The sequence below is a fragment of the Somniosus microcephalus genome, unplaced genomic scaffold (assembly GCF_052327205.1).
Source record: "Somniosus microcephalus isolate GS21.2 unplaced genomic scaffold, FLI_Smic_1.0 unresolved_chr2, whole genome shotgun sequence".
In the NCBI taxonomy this organism is placed as follows: domain Eukaryota; kingdom Metazoa; phylum Chordata; class Chondrichthyes; order Squaliformes; family Somniosidae; genus Somniosus; species Somniosus microcephalus.
Genome location: NW_028225180.1, coordinates 79321778 through 79337483, shown reverse-complemented (window position 1 = coordinate 79337483; position 15706 = coordinate 79321778). Strand labels below are relative to the sequence as shown.

At 51.2% G+C, this 15706-nt stretch overlaps 1 protein-coding gene across 6 annotated transcripts in view; it reads right to left on the bottom strand.

The window, feature by feature from the left end:
• Positions 1-15673, bottom strand: part of syvn1 (synovial apoptosis inhibitor 1, synoviolin) — a 47275-nt gene extending 31602 nt beyond the window's left edge. For 2 of the 6 annotated variants that reach the window (XM_085976116.1, XM_085976120.1), the window contains exons 1-5: positions 15278-15384; positions 14175-14481; positions 6529-6621; positions 1585-1737; positions 396-444 (exon numbers count right to left, since the gene is read on the bottom strand). In XM_085976116.1, the coding sequence (XP_085832242.1) occupies positions 396-444; positions 1585-1737; positions 6529-6621; positions 14175-14306 (427 nt within the window). In that variant the 5' untranslated portion in view covers positions 14307-14481; positions 15278-15384. The other 4 variants (XM_085976117.1, XM_085976118.1, XM_085976119.1 and 1 more) reach the window with 4 other exon arrangements.
• Positions 15674-15706: the final 33 nt, after the last annotated feature.

The window sequence follows — 15706 nt, the reverse complement described above, 5'->3', positions numbered from 1 at the left end:
CGCGCCGTCGGAGGGGCGGCGCCGAGGGAGCGCCGCGCCATCGGAGGGGCGGCGCCGAGGGAGCGCCGCGCCGAGGGAGCGCCGCGCCGTCGGAGGGGCGCCGAGGTTCCAAGTGATCAAATTTCTTAATCCGGGCAGGGATGAAGAAGGGAGGGAGAGATCCGGCTGTGAATCGATTGGCATGGAATGCAGTGACCCAGTCCCAGTGCGGGGGGCATGTTCCCCCGAACTCTCCCCCTCCCAGGTCAGCCATTTAACCCCAAGAGCTGGCCGTATGCAGGAAGTCCACGTCCTCCACTGACTGAATCTGCGCAAACCCCCCACCCCGCTCTCCCCCGCCCCCCCCCCAGAAAACAAAGCGGCCTCAGGGCCTCTCCCCGCATCACGATACTCACAGATGACCCGAAAGTGAAAGAGCCATGAGATGTTCGGACTCCGCTCCATCTGTATGGAATCACAAACACAAACAGGCTCAGGTGAAGTGCACAGAATTGACTGGTTTAACACCAATTGCCCGAGAAGGTGGTGGTGAGTCACCTTCTCGGTGAACAAAGTGTCTCGCTGGGCCATTGCAGAGGGCAGTTAAGAGTCAACCACATTGCTGTGGGTCTGGAGTCACATACCAGCCAGACCGGGTAAAGACAGCAAATTTCCTGCCCTAAAAGGATATTAGTGAGCCAGATGGGTTTTTACGACAATCTGGTAGTGTCATGGCCACCATTACTGGTACTAACTTTTTATTCCAGATTTATTTTATTTAATTAACTGAATTTACATGGATAAATTTCGGATCCCACTCCCAGGTTTCATTAGCCCGCTGTCCAAACTTTGTGCGGTTCATTTAGAATCAGAGCACAGAAGGAGGCCCTTCGGCCCAGCGTGCCTGTGCCGGCTCTTTGAAAGAGCGATCCAATTAGTCCCACTGTTTTTTCCCCCACACAGTCCTGCAAATTTTTCCCTTTTCAAGCATTTATCCAATTCCCCTTCTGAAAGTTACTATTGAATCTGCTTCCACCGCCCTTTCAAGGCCGTGCATTCCAGATCATCATAACTCACTGTTGTTACTCCCCCTCTGGTGATCAAACTGACTTTCAGAAAACGATTTTGCCCAGAAGTTATCACTCCAATCCAGGAACCAGACTTTTTTTTTTCATTCCTTCATTCATGGGACGTGGGCGTCGCTGGCCAGGCCAGCATTTATTGCCCATCCCTAATTGCCCTCGAGAAGGTGGTGGTGAGCCACCTTCTTAAACCGCTGCAGTCCGTGTGGTGAAGGTGCTCCCACAGTGCTGTTAGGGAGGGAGTTCCAGGATTTTGACCCGGCGACGATGAAGGAACGGCCGATATATTTCCAAGTCAGAATAATGTGTGACTTGGAGGGGAACTTGGAGGTGGTGATGTCCCCCATGTGCCTGCTGCCCTTGTCCTTCTAGGTGGTAGAGGTCGCAGGGTTTGGGAGGTGCTGTCGAAGAGGTTGCACACTGGCATGTCGCTTCCACGACCTTCACTCAACACCCCCCCCACACCCCCTCAGCTCTCCAACTGGTCGGTACCTCAGGAGAGTTAAACACCAGAAACACTTACAAAGTCCACCCGATCCTCAGCCAGCCAGTGGAAACACTTGAGAAAGAGAAGCAGGGTGAAGAGGGCCACGAACCGCGGGCTGAAGTCATCCCTGAAGACGGTGAACGCCAGGCAGGTCTCGGTCACAGCGTACCAGGAGCGCTCGATTAAATGCTGGGAAACGGGAAGGAAACAGCTTTACAAAGTAAAGTACCGTAGCTCAGTGTAAATGGAGTCATTAACAGACCAAAATGGTCACAGATCGATCCCCAGACTGTGTCGAGGTAGCCGAGGCAGCAGCGGGCATCAGCATCAGGTTTAGGGAGGGGAACAAAAAAAAGCGCCAACTCTCCCACACCTGATCATCGTCCATGAACCCACACTGGAAAACAAAACTGTACAGGCAGGATTGCGCTCAGTTACGTAGTATTGCACAGTAATTGCAGCACAGAAACAGGCCATTCAGCCCAACTGATCTATGCCAGTGTTTATGCTCCATACGAACCTTCTCCCACCCACATAACCCGGTATTCCTTGCTCCCTCACTTGTTTATCTAGCTTCCCTTTAAATGCATCTGTGCTATTCATCTCAACCACTCCCTGTGTGGTAGCAAGTTCCACATTCTCACCACTCTCTGGGTAAAGAAGTTTCTCCCGAATTCCCGTTTGGGTTTATTAGTGACCATCTTATGCCCCTAGTTCGGGCCTCGCTCGGTTGGGATGTCTACATTTCGATACCCTGACATGTTGTCTAGGTTCACTCACAAGTACTCGGGGAGAGGGGAGGAACTGCTCAAGAACAAAGAGACCAAAAAAAAACTCGTGTTTAGTCGACACCAGGGAGTCTAATCCCAGCATGGAGAGTTCAAAGTACTGAGAAACTTCTTTGCCAACCGCCTGCACAGTTCCTGGAGAGGGCACAAGATATCGCTGCATACAATAGGGCGGAGGGTCACGGTTAACTCCCGAAACTCGAAGGGACGTTCTTACTTTATGTCCCTCTGCCTGGAGTATCTGCGTTAGCGTTAAGAAGTCCCCGACGGGCGAGGCTACTTCAGATTGTGTACAGGAAGGGGATCAGGCAGGATCACTACCATGGCGGTGAATTCAGACATGTCAGATGAAGTAATGCTGCTTTTGTGGGATGCCCGGGACAGTGCAAGGCACAAATGGAAGGACGGTAAACATGTTCAACAAGATCTTAATCTGTACCATATTCAAATGCAGGACCCGGACTAACTTCCTCCTTCATGTCAGTTGCACAATTAATCCACTGTCAATGCTAAATAAAGTTTTAAAAAATATTGGCAGCTCAGGGAGGAAGCGAGCTGCTGCTTAACCATGTGGGGAGACGCTGGTAACGTTTCCACTCTCGCAATCTTCAGAGCGCCAGGAAGCTGGATATTACCCCTGCAACGAGGGCGACACATTTGCCTCGCTCCACATCACAAGAACCGAGGGTCCCCCAGGCTATGATAACTGTGTGGGGGAGACACAGGGGAGGAAGGAGTGGGGTTGAGGGAGAATGCAGCTGTCGCAGCTCCTGTACTTATATGGAGGTAGTGGGCTATGTTCCCTCGAATTTTTGCTGTTGCGCGCTCCCTTTTCCAGCGGCAGCACCTGGTGAGCGGGACCTCCCGACTGGGGCACGGCCGCGCACCTTAAGGGGCGCATTGGTCGGGGGGGGGTACTAGGTGGTGACCTGGAGCATATTTTTCTCCTCCTTAGCACGAGGAAAGGACTCGTGCGTCTATATATACGATCACAGGGAAAGGGCTCGTGCGTCTATATATACGGTCACGGGGACTCGTGCGTCTATATATACGGTCACGGGGAAAGGACTCGTGCGTCTATATATACGGTCACGGGGAAAGGACTCGTGCGTCTATATATACGGTCACGGGGAAAGGACTCGTGCGTCTATATATACGGTCACGGGGAAAGGACTCGTGCGTCTATATATACGGTCACGGGGAAAGGGCTCGTGCGTCTATATATACGGTCACGGGGAAAGGACTCGTGCGTCTATATATACGGTCACGGGGAAAGGACTCGTGCGTCTATACATACAGTCACGGGGAAAGGGCTCGTGCGTTTATATATATGGTCACGGGGAAAGGGCTCGTGAGTCTACATATACGGTCACGGGGGCTCGTGCGTCTATATATACGGTCACGGGGACTCGTGCATCTATATAATACGGTCACGGGGAAAGGGCTTGTGCGTCTATATATACGGTCACGGGGAAAGGACTCGTGCGTCTATATATACGGTCACGGGGAAAGGGCTCGTGCGTCTATATATACGGTCATGGGGAAAGGGCTCGTGCGTCTATATATGCGGTCACGGGGAAAGGACTCGTGCGTCTATATATACGGTCACGGGGAAAGGACTCGTGCGTCTATATATACGGTCACGGGGAAAAGGCTCGTGCGTCTATATATACGGTCACGGGGAAAGGACTCGTGCGTCTATATATACGGTCACGAGGGCTCGCGCGTCTATATATACGGTCACGGGGAAAGGGCCCCTGCGTCTATATATACGGTCACAGGGAAAGGGCTCGTGCGTCTATATATACGGTCACGGGCAAAGGGCTCGTGTGTCTATATATACGGTCATGGGGACTCGTGCGTCTATATATACGGTCACGGGGAAAGGACTCGTGCGTCTATATATACGGTCACGGGGAAAGGGCTAGTGCGTCTATATATACGGTCACGGGGAAGGGGCTCGTGCGTCTATATATACGGTCACGGGGAAAGGACTCGTGCGTCTATATATGCGGTCACGGGGAAAGGACTCGTGCGTCTATATATGCGGTCTGCAAGTGTCACACTTGCTTTCCGCCACACATTTTGTTAGGAACTCTCCCACCGCTCAAATAAAGGGTCTGCTCTGACTCGTTTGAGCAACGCCACCCGAGACCTGCGAGCGGCTATTTAAACAGGGTAACCTTGGACTTCCATTCCCCCTTTGCGCTCGACAATTACATCTGAGGAAATACACAGGACCAGTGATTTGAGCGGGGGGGGGGGGGGGGCCGTGGAGAAGCGCTCTCTCACTTTCTCTTCAACAAGCACGGTGGCATAGTGGTTAGCACTGTTGCCTCACAGCACCAGGGACCCGGGTTCGAATCCGGCCTCGGGTGACTGTGTGGAGTTTGCACATTCTCCCCGTGTTTGCGTGGGTTTCCTCCGGGTGCTCCGGTTTCCTCCCACAGTCCAAAGATGTGCGGGTTAGGTTGATTGGCTATGATAAATTGACCCTTAGTGTTAGGGGGATTAAATACGTGGGGTTACAGGGATCGGGTGGGATATGTGTCGGTGCAGGCTCGATGGGCCAAAATGGCCTCTATCTGCATTGTGGGGTTTCTGTGATTTCTGTGAAGTGAGACACACGCAGTCAACCGGGGGCGGGGGGGGCGGCGGGGCCGGGGGGGCGCCGTGAGTAGGGAGGGAGTAGAAATCCTTTATGCACTGATCACCAGGCCGCAATTTTCCGAGTCTCTCTCATTTGCTATTGTAGTGAGCCTGCGGAGGGAACAACCACTAGCGAGGTCTGTCTCAATAGGGGAGCCCCCATTTACAAACCTCGGCAGGAGGTGATGTACGGCTCGATTTCTCAAGGGGCCCGCTCTTGTACCTCGGATATTTGTTTCACCGACTGGGTCTAACTGCGGTCTGCATTCGCCAGTTCCCTTCGTGCGGACATTAAGGAGACCTTTCACGGGTGACCTCTCCGACGGAAAAAAAAGCAGCTCATCCAGGACACAAATTGCAAAAGTTATTGCAGAGAGAGTTGCTAAAGTTGAGCTGTTTATTGCTCTGAAAGAGACACTAACTGAAGTGTTGTAAGCTAGTCAAGTCTGCTGTTTTTTTTTTAAAGAAAAAATAATAATCTTGATTTGTAATTCTTAGCCTGCCTTGTCGAGAGGGATTTGTCCATTCGTTGGGATCCCATACCATTTCCGCTGAACTGATTAATGGTAAATGGGTTCATTGTTTGCCTGGGACAGGCTGCTTTGCACACAAGGTGCTATTTCTGTTCACAAGGGAGTGACTGCTTGCTATGGAAAACAGCTAGCGAGTGCCCGAACCCGTGCTCACATTATGAAAACACTGTGTGGTTACCGAGCGATACAGACCAGCAAGTTCAGGATTCGGTGTCATGTCTGCCAGGGGTTACCTATGCTCTGCTGGGGCAGTGGGGAGGGTGACACAGTTGGCCTCAGTGCCCTTAGTCTGGGCGGGGGAAGAGAAAAATATGCTCGAGCGCTATGCAGTTATTCCCGGCACAAAAGTGCATGCGTAGACGTCAGATGAGAACAGGACTAGGGTTGGTTACAACACCTACCCCCGCATGTTAAAAGAGCCTTCGAACACTCGCACACGGTACAAGATACCAGAGGCACCAGTTCCTGACGGAACTGTACCCCAGCATGAATCAAGACGGGGCATTTATTTATTTATTTTTTTAAATTATAAGCGACTGCAACAATCTAACTTTAATTCGACAAAAATGTGCATTTATATAGCGCCTTTTAGCGTCGTAAAACGTCCCAATGTGCTTCACCTGAAGCTGGAGTGGAAATGGGTTATGTTAAACAGCTATCAACTTAATCATACAACCATAGACAGCAGAGGGAGGTCATTCAGCAAATCGTGCCTGCGTTGGCTTTTATAAAGAGCTATCCAATTAGCCTCACTCCCACTGCCCTTTCCCCATAGCCCTGCACATTTTCCAAGTACAAATCCAACTCCCTCCAAGTCACTATTGAATCTGCTTCCACCGCCCTCTCAATAGTAACTTTCAAACGATCAGCTCCAGCATTTACACACTCAATATCTAACTTCACTCCACTGTACAGTCTTCCAGAACTGAAGTCAGCACTCGGGTTAAGCTGTGGCGATACATCACGGCCAGGGAACGCAACACTCCCTTCGACGCGCTGCACGCTCTCACCTCCATCTCTGCGGCACGCAGCTGCCCGAAGAACACCTTCCGCATGAACTTGCCGACGAGGAAGACCAAGACGAATGCCTGGATGTACAGCACCTGTCAATCAAATCAATCAGCACGTAAAACACTCAACCTGACCACCGGTAACCGGGGCCGCTACTGCCCCCCGCCCCCCCCCCCCCACCAACGTCAGTTACCCCACCAAAAATCAGACTAACATTTTATTGTTCTCTCAGCTTGGCTCAATCGAACCGTCCGAGTCAGAAGGTTGTGGGCTCGAGCCCTGCTCCAGGAACGTTAGGCTGTAATCTAGGACGACACTCCCATTGCAGCGCTGGGGGAAGTGCTGCACTGTCAGAGGTGCCGTCCTCCAGGTGTGACACTAAGCCAAGGGTGGATGTTAATCTTGTGGCACCGTTGGAAAAGCAGGAGAGGAGCTCACAGCGTCCAGGGGCCAACATTCCTCCCTTAATCACTACCATATTAAAGAACACCGGTTAACGGCTCCCTCATCCAACGTTGTGGGATCCTGCAGAGTCCAAATCGGCTCCCACGTTTGCTTAGAGAACGGCGACGACACTTCAAAAGGAATTTACTGGCTGCAAAATGCTCTGGGGTGGCCAAAGAATGCCATATAAAGGCAACTTTGTTCTTTGACAGTTACTGCACATCATGTAATTGTACATAGCCTGCTTGGTGAGTTTCTAACAGACGTGATGCAGCACTATGTAAATTCAAGTCTTCCTTTGCAGCAATGCTCCAATTCATCCTGCTTTTAAATGGTACTGATTTAATCAGTGACTTGTCGTCCAAAACAATGCCCACTCACAAAAGGATAAACACCAGTGCTTAGAACCGCTGTAACTGAAGCGTGTTTTTTTATGGAGTTCCTTCTTACTCACAACTTCCTCATTCTTAACTGGTGTTTGCTGAAATGTGATCCCTTCATCGAATCGCAAAAGCGTCAGCACGGGAGGAAGACTTTGTTCCAATACGTCTGTACCGTCACCTCCACAGAAGACAATTACTCCAACCCCATTCCCCGGCTCCCTAACTCCCTCTTTAAAGTTAGGATTAACTCTAGCTGCTTATAGCAACACAGTCCATATGCGGAGGACCCTTTGAATGAAACGTTTCCTTTCAATCCTCTGCCCCACGCTTCTAGTGCCAATCCTAATTTGCCTTGATCTCCTTCATAAGGCCCCAAAACGGCAATCAATCAATTCTAAGCACTGTTCCCTCTAATTATCTTTTTTGTGTGCGTGCAGCCATTTCAAATTTTCGCGCATGCACGGTTTCTTCTGTTGGAAAGCCAGTGAGCGGCAGCGTTGCCTCTACAGACAGCCTACAGCTCTCCCCTCTCCGCGGCATCCAATCGTTTTTTGACGATGCCAGGGTTTTCACCACCGCCACTTTATCCGAGAGCCCAGTCGGTCAGCGTGCCGATCATTCTTTGTGCGAGAGAGAATCGGGACTTGCCCATCACCAGTTTGAACCCGTGTCCTGTTGGCCAACTCCTGTGATTTAATTTATAGCAATTTTCTGGGTTTACCTTTTCCACTCTTGACTATCATGAACAGCCCCCTCACCAGCCCTCAAACATCCCCTTTCAAAGCATCTCTTCTTTTTCCAAAGAGGACAGGTATACATAGAATTTTACACCACAGAAACAGGCCATTTGGCCCGTGCCGGTGTTTATGCTCCACATGAGCCTCCTCCCACTAATGTTCCCTGTAATTTTTTTTTTGCTGCCCGGCCCATTCAAATTTTCACGCATGCGCGGTTTCTCCCACTTCACCTGACGAAGGAGCAGCGCTCCGAAAGCTTGTGATTTCAAATAAAGTTGTTGGACTATAACCTGGTGTTGTGTGATTTCTTACATCTCCCACGGAAAAGCCAGCGAGCGCCCCGTGTGGGACCTCCAGACCACTGGGCAGCTCCTCGGGAACGTTGCCTCCCACCCCTCTTCACCGAACCCCAGCAGCATATCCTTCTATTCCTTTCTCCCACATGTACTTATCTAGCCTGCATCGAAAACCTCTCACCTTTTGTCCCAAGGGCCATCCCGGCTTCTCGCCTCCGCCTTTCCGACAGCAAAGGCGCGCTTCCTATAGCAGCCGACCAGCCTCGGGCGCTGCGCCAGTTTGCCTGCAGATCTACCAGCATTACACTCCAGGTGGGTTTTCAACTTGCCATCTGGACGAGAACCTGGCCTTGCAGATCAGCCCCCCCCCCCCGTTGTGGAACCCACTCCATTCCCTTTGAGTTTAATCATCAGCCGTGGCTCGGTGGGTAGCACTCTCTCTCTCTCGGCTCAGAGTCAGAAGGCGGTGGGCTCAAGTCCCACTCCAGAGACTTGAGCCCATCCAGGCGGATAGATACATCGAAGATAGGAGGAGTAGGCCATTCGGCCCCTCGAGCCTGCTCCGCCATTCAATGAGATCATGACTGATCATCCAAATTCAGTACCCTGTTCCTGCTTTCTCCCCATACCCCGTGATCCCTTTAGCCTTAGATATGTTTCTTAACGCCTTCTTGAATATATTTAATGAATTGGCCTCAACTGCCTTCTGTGGTAGAGAATTCCACAGGTTCACCACTCTCTGGGTGAAGAAATTCCTCATCTCTGTCCTAAATGGCTTACCCCTTATCCTTAGACTGTGACCCCTGGTTCTGGACTCCCCGGCCATCGGGAACATCCTTCCTGCATCTAGTCTGTCCAGTCCTGTTAGAATTTTATAAGTTTCAAAGAGATCCCCTCTCATTCTTCTGAACTCTGGCGAATATAAGCCCAATCGACCCAATCTCTCCTCATACGTCATTCCTGCCATCCCAGGTATCAGTCTGGTGAATCTTCGCTGCACTCCCTCCATGGCAAGAACATCCTTCCTCAGATAAGGTGACCAAAACTGCACACAATACTGGGAATATGCTCAGTGCAGTATCGAGGGAGTGCTACACTGTCGGAGGTGTCGTCTTTTGGATGAGATGTTAAACCAAGGCCCCCGTCTGCTCTCTCAGGTGGATGTAAAAGATCCCTCGGCCGCTATTGGAAGAGCGGGGGAGTTCTCCCCGGTGTCCTGGCCGATATTTATCCCTCAACCCACATCATGAAAACACTCCACATTAGGCACTTTACAACCTTCTGGACTCTAGAGTTCAACAATTTCAGACCGTAACCTCTGCCCCTATCATTTTTTTTCTCTCTCCCACATGGCAGCTGTCGATCATTCTGCCAGAGCCATTCACACGTCATCTAGAACCATCTTTTGTTTCTTAACCTGTCCCATTACCATCTCCTTTTGCCTGCACCATCTCTTAATGTCTCTTACTCTCGCCTGCCTTCCATCCCATCACAGACCTTCCCTTTTGTTCTTTCCTCCCCCCTTTCCCAGCCCCTACACCTGCTTAAAAACCTGTTCCATCGCCAACTTTTTTCCAGTTCTGACGAAGGGTCATCGACCTGAAACGTTGACGCTGTTTCTCTCTCCGCAGATGCTGCCTGACCTGCTGAGCGTTTCCAGCTTTGTTTTTATTTCATGGAAACACTCACATTGCTGTTTGTGAGAGCTTACTGTGCACAAATTGGCTGCTGCGTTTCCTACATTACAACAGTGACTACACTTCAATAAGTACCTCATTGTAAAGCACTTCGGGACCCGCTGCATAAATGCAAATTCTCTCTTTTTAAAAATATTGTACGTGTGCCTTACACAGAGGGGCTTGTTCAATGTTGGCGGGTTAGGACTTTTTTTTAACGGATGTTTTCTTGCCCGAATTGGAAAGAAAGAGCGAAAATCTGTTTATATAGTGTCCTTCGCATCCTTAGGAAATCCCAAAGAGCTCCACTGCCAGTGAATTGCTATTGAACCTCAGTCACTGTTACATCGGCCAACGTGGCAGCCATTGTTGTGCACAGCAAGATCCCACAAGCAGCAAATGAGATGCGCGACCAGTTGATCTGTTCTGGTTGAGAGAGACATGTTGGTTAGGAAGGCCAGGAAAACTCCCTGCTCTTCCAATAGTGGCCGTGGGATGGTTAGCGTCCACCCGAGGGGACAAACGGGGCCTGGGTTTAACGCCTTACCCGAAAGACGGCGCCTCCAATAGCGCAGCGCGCCCTCGGTACTTCACTAGGTGCCTCGGCCTGGATTATATAAGCCTGTAAAAGACATTGTGTACACAGCAGGGCCTCTGGGGACTCGAACCAGTTGCTATATCACCACTGCATTGCTCAGCATGTTGGCACTGCCAGATAGCTTAAGTGAGAGGGGAACGGTCAAGGGCGTCACACCTCGAGTCCCTGCGGGACTGATAAGACGCTTTGTAAGCTCCCTAGTTCCCTTTTAAAAAGAAACTGCAGCCTCCAAACAGCTTGAATTTAATGCACAGAACACTGCATGAACTGGGGCGATACTGGGTTTGATTTCTCTTCCAGAGTAAGCGTTTTAGCTTCTGTGTTACATTGACGGGGCCAGTATTTCTTGCTCCAGCTTCCTCAGATACTGACTCTTGCTGGGTACAGCTCCATAGCTGCCATCGCCCCAACAGGCCACTCTTATCTGCGAGCAGAGCGAGGGCCGGCTGGATATACAACCCTCGGGAGTGGGGGGGGGGGAGAGGGTGTGATGAGAACACTTGCACTTCCGGGAAAGGGGGCCACCAGATAGAGATCAGGATGAGGAACCCAGGCCAGATTGATACCTGGGATGGCAGGAATGACGTAGGAGGAGAGATTGGGTCGATTGGGCTTATACTCGCTGGAGTTTAGAAGAATGAGAGGGGATCTCATTGAAACTTATAAAATTCTGACAGGACTAGACAGACTAGATGCAGGAAGGATGTTCCCGATGGTCAGGGAGTCCAGAACCAGGGGTCACAGTCTAAGGATAAATGGTAAGCCATTTAGGACAGAGATGAGGAGGAATTTCTTCACCCAGAGAGTGGTGAACCTGTGGAATTCTCTACCACAGAAGGCAGTTGAGGCCAATTCATTAAATATATTCAAGAAGGAGTTAGATATATTTCTGAAGGCTAGAGGGATCTGGGGAGAAAGCAGGGACAGGGTACTGAGTTTGGATGATCAGCCATGATCTCATTAAATGGCGGAGCAGGCTCGAGGGGCCGAATGGCCTACTCCTGCTCCTATCTTCTGTTTCTATGACTTTTCATCTTCCCAACACCGTGGGCACCGAGGCAAAGTGCTGCAGCCCAATGAGATCAGCGGACTCAGCACAGGCCAGGGATCCAACCTGGGCCCTTTCAGAACCTGCATGACCCAGATGTACAGCGGGCAGCCATCCGAGAACTCAGCCTGGAGCACTTGAGACACTCGGTTAGACATTGCGAGAGCCACCAAGGCCAGGTGGCAACAGCAATTTCCCCCCAATACCCGAGGGACGGCACATAGAGACCACGGCCAATGCAATGAAAAGCACACAGAGTCTGGGAGCGCAATAAGCTCTCGTGTGTACAACGCTGTAAATTGTAATGAGAACAGATTTGTTCTCTAAAATCTCCAGTCCAGTGCAAGCAGGTGACCCAGTCATCACTTCCAGTTAGGCAGGTTTCAGAATGAAAATCAAAGTCCACTTTCACATCAGCTTCCACAGGAGCAGCTGCAAACACGTTTAACCTGCAGACTTCGCCCCTGAACTCATCGCACCGGATAGCACGCACGCACCTCCGCCCCCCCCCCCACCAATTGGAACAGATGGTTGATCAGACACCTTCTCCTTTGGGACTGAGACTTTCGATTAGAGTCCTGGCCTCCTCCCTCAGGGGCAGAGATGATCAGATGGCGTCATCACCCAGGGCGGGACCAAGCCAGCCCGCCCAACAGGTACGAAATTCAGCCTCGGGGGTGAGGGGGGGCCTGCGCTGGGTTAGCTGGAGTGACAGTGATAACATAAGATATAGGAGCAGGAGTCGGCCATACAGCCCATGAGGAGGCTCCGCCATTCAATAAGATCATGGCTGATCTTAAACCTCTACTCCACTTTATGCGGATAGAGTGAGATGAGGAAGGATGGGAGGAGGCTCGAGTGGAGTGTAAACACCAGCATGGACGGGTTGGGCCAAATGGCCTGTATATGCTATGCAATTCTATGTACTTTCCCGCCCTATCCCCATGTGATGGTGCACAATTGGCCTATGGCCCATTACTAATTATAAAACTAGCACAAAGAAGATGGTAGTGGTGGTTGGAGGTCAATCATCTCAGCCCCAGGACATCGCTGCAGGAGTTCCTCACGGCAGTGTCCTAGGCCCAACCATCTTCAGCTGCTTTATCAATGACCTTCCCTCCATTATAAGGTCAGAAGTGGGGATGTTCATGATGACAGCAGAGAAAGCGAGGTAACGTTACCCCAAAGCACCACAAATAGGTACCTGTCGACCAAGGGCCACACCGCTGCCCATGGTTCATCCCATATGGTGCTGGTTACAAGAGTCACAAAAGGCAGAGCGGAGCACAAGCAGGCACCTGGCAAGACAATTAACTCTCCACAGAAACACGCCAGATCTTCGACTTAAAACTAAGCAAACACAAGGTTTCCCAACCGGCCCAGAATGGAGTCCTCAGACCGGTTAAGTATCACTAGCCAGGAGTGACGAACCAACTGTCGTTCCCACCGGCACCCACCCCCCTGCAAAAAAACAGGTGATCCATTTTGATAACTCACTAAAACAAAACATCAATTCCACCTCATTTTTGACAAAAATCACATTGGAAACATTTCACCAGCCTCAAGAATCACGAGGTCAACCTTTCCCCCAACAGTCTCTTAAAAATACCAAAGTTTCTAAAAATAATTACAGCCATGCAAGTGTCAGAAGTTTAATCATTAAAGTATCATTCAGACACAACAAATGAAAACGCTCTTTGCAAACACAGTAGAAAAGGCACAACAGTGCTGATTAGAGCAGCAAGGACAAGCCCAATGATTGCTTACACAGGGAACACGTTAATGCCGCTCTTGCTCCAGCCAGTCTCCCTGTATCTTCCGAGGCAGCCGCCCCCCCCCCCCACAATGCTGCTTTCCCAAGACTTCAAACATATTTCAGCCTGTCCTTCCTCCTTACTGAGGTGTCAGCGGTGGGTAGCACTCTCACCCGAAGGCTCAAGCCCACTCCAGAGACCTGAGCACAAAGTCCAGGCCGACACTCCCAGTGCTACACCGACGGAGGTGTCGTCTTTCAGATGAACCGAGGCCCCGTCTGCTCGCTCAGGTGGATGTAAAAGATCCCATAGCACTATTGGAAGAGCAGGGGGAGTTCTCCCCGGTATCCCTCAACCAACATCACTAAAACAGATTATCTGGTCATTAGCACATTGCTTTTTGTGGGAGCTTGCTGTGCACAAATTGGCTGCCTTGTTTCCAACATTAGAACAGTGACTACACTTCAAAAGTACTTCATTGGCTGTGAAGTGCTTTTGGGTCTTGAAAGGTGTTCCTACAATCTTTCAAAACACATGCATTGCATCATTTTGGTTTATCTTGGCTTTTGTACTACTCTTCTCAATCTGCATGGTATCCTGAACTGTGGCCCTACACTTGAAAGATTGAGGGTGATAATAAATCGCTTCTCACCAACCTCCACATCCACCCACCACCCCCTCCCTCCCTCCCGCCTTCCCCAGTACTCACCGCCATACTGGGGCTGGATTTAGTCAGATACACCACGGTGGGGTAAAACTGCCGCTTCAGGTAATAGGCGTGGGTGACCACGGTCGTGGTGAGCACCAGGCTGGCAGCGGTCGCCAACACTGATCGAACCATCGCGTCCCTCCCCGCGGGAAACAGCTTGCTGGAGGGTCGCCGGGAACCGGAGTCCCGCAACTGGGAAGAAATAAAAATCGGCGGCACCACCCCTCGTGGAGGGGAATTGTGTTAGTCCGAACGGTCACTCGGGCTCCCGTTCTCTCTCCTTGGCTGGAGCTCTTAGATCCCAAACCTGCTAAAAAGGAAGATGATTAAAAACTCCACGATGTCAGAAATCTGAAACAAGCACAGAAAATTCATGCAGGCCGATCAACAACTGAAAAAAGTAGAGGCGGTGGGGGGGGGGGGGAAGGTTTGTGAGAGACTCCTTTGAGCTGGGGAATTATTTTAAACAGTAACGGGGGTTTTAAATGAGGCAAGAAAACTTTACGGGGATAGGGTGGGATAGGTGTTGGTATAGGGGTTACGGGGATCAGGTGGGATATGTGTCGGTGCAGGCTCGATGGGCCGAAATGGCCTCTATCTGCACTGTGGGGTTTCTGTGATTCTGTGACTTCAAATGATTGGGGGAAGACAGTTAAACTGTTAAAGGGGGCTTTAAATGGGCTAGGGGATTGTTTCAAACAACTAGAGGGGGCATTAAATGAGCTAGGAGAACATTTCAACAACTAAAGGGGGTTTTATATCAGCTAGGGGAACATTTCAACATCTATAGAGGGCTTTAGATGAGCTGGGGGAACATTACAACAGATAAAGGGGCTTTAAGTGAGCTGGGGAGGGGAGGGGGACATTGCATCAGCTGGGGGTCTCTCTCTGCCTCTCCCCCAGGTCTCAGCTCCACATACGCCACTCCCGGGGATCTGGCCTGTCGGGCCAAAGAGGAGGGCGGGGAAAGCGGGCAGCCCAGCACTGGGCAGGCAGACAGACAGTCAGTCCAGTCAGTCAGTCAGTGACTGACTAACAGCCAACCTCCCAACACCACCCACCCCGGCTTCTCTCCCCCGGGCCCGATCTACAAGCCGCCTCACCGCTCGCTGCTGCCGCTGCCACCGCTTCTCTCCGGGCTGACCAGAGGAACGAGATGGCCTCCGACACCTCACTTCCGGTCGGGTGGCCACCATTTTTGTCTTCCCACCCTGCGTCCGGTCCTTTCTCCTCCCCTCCCCACCCATCCCCGGACAAAAGGTCCGCACTCTCACCCCACTAACGACGCCTCGTCCGTCGCTGCCTCGAAGCTCAACCCTCACTTTGGACAGCTACCATCCGGCGCTACTGCTGCCCCCCCAGTCACTCAGATTTTTTTTCCCCCTCTGTCTCTTACCCAAACAACCACCACCACTAAACTTTGCGCCACAGCTACAGGGAACCGAGTCCGTGGCCGCTTCCCATTGGCCGCATTGCCTCTAGCTGCCAACACCATCGACCAATCAAACGCGCAACAGTTCCTCCCCCGCCCC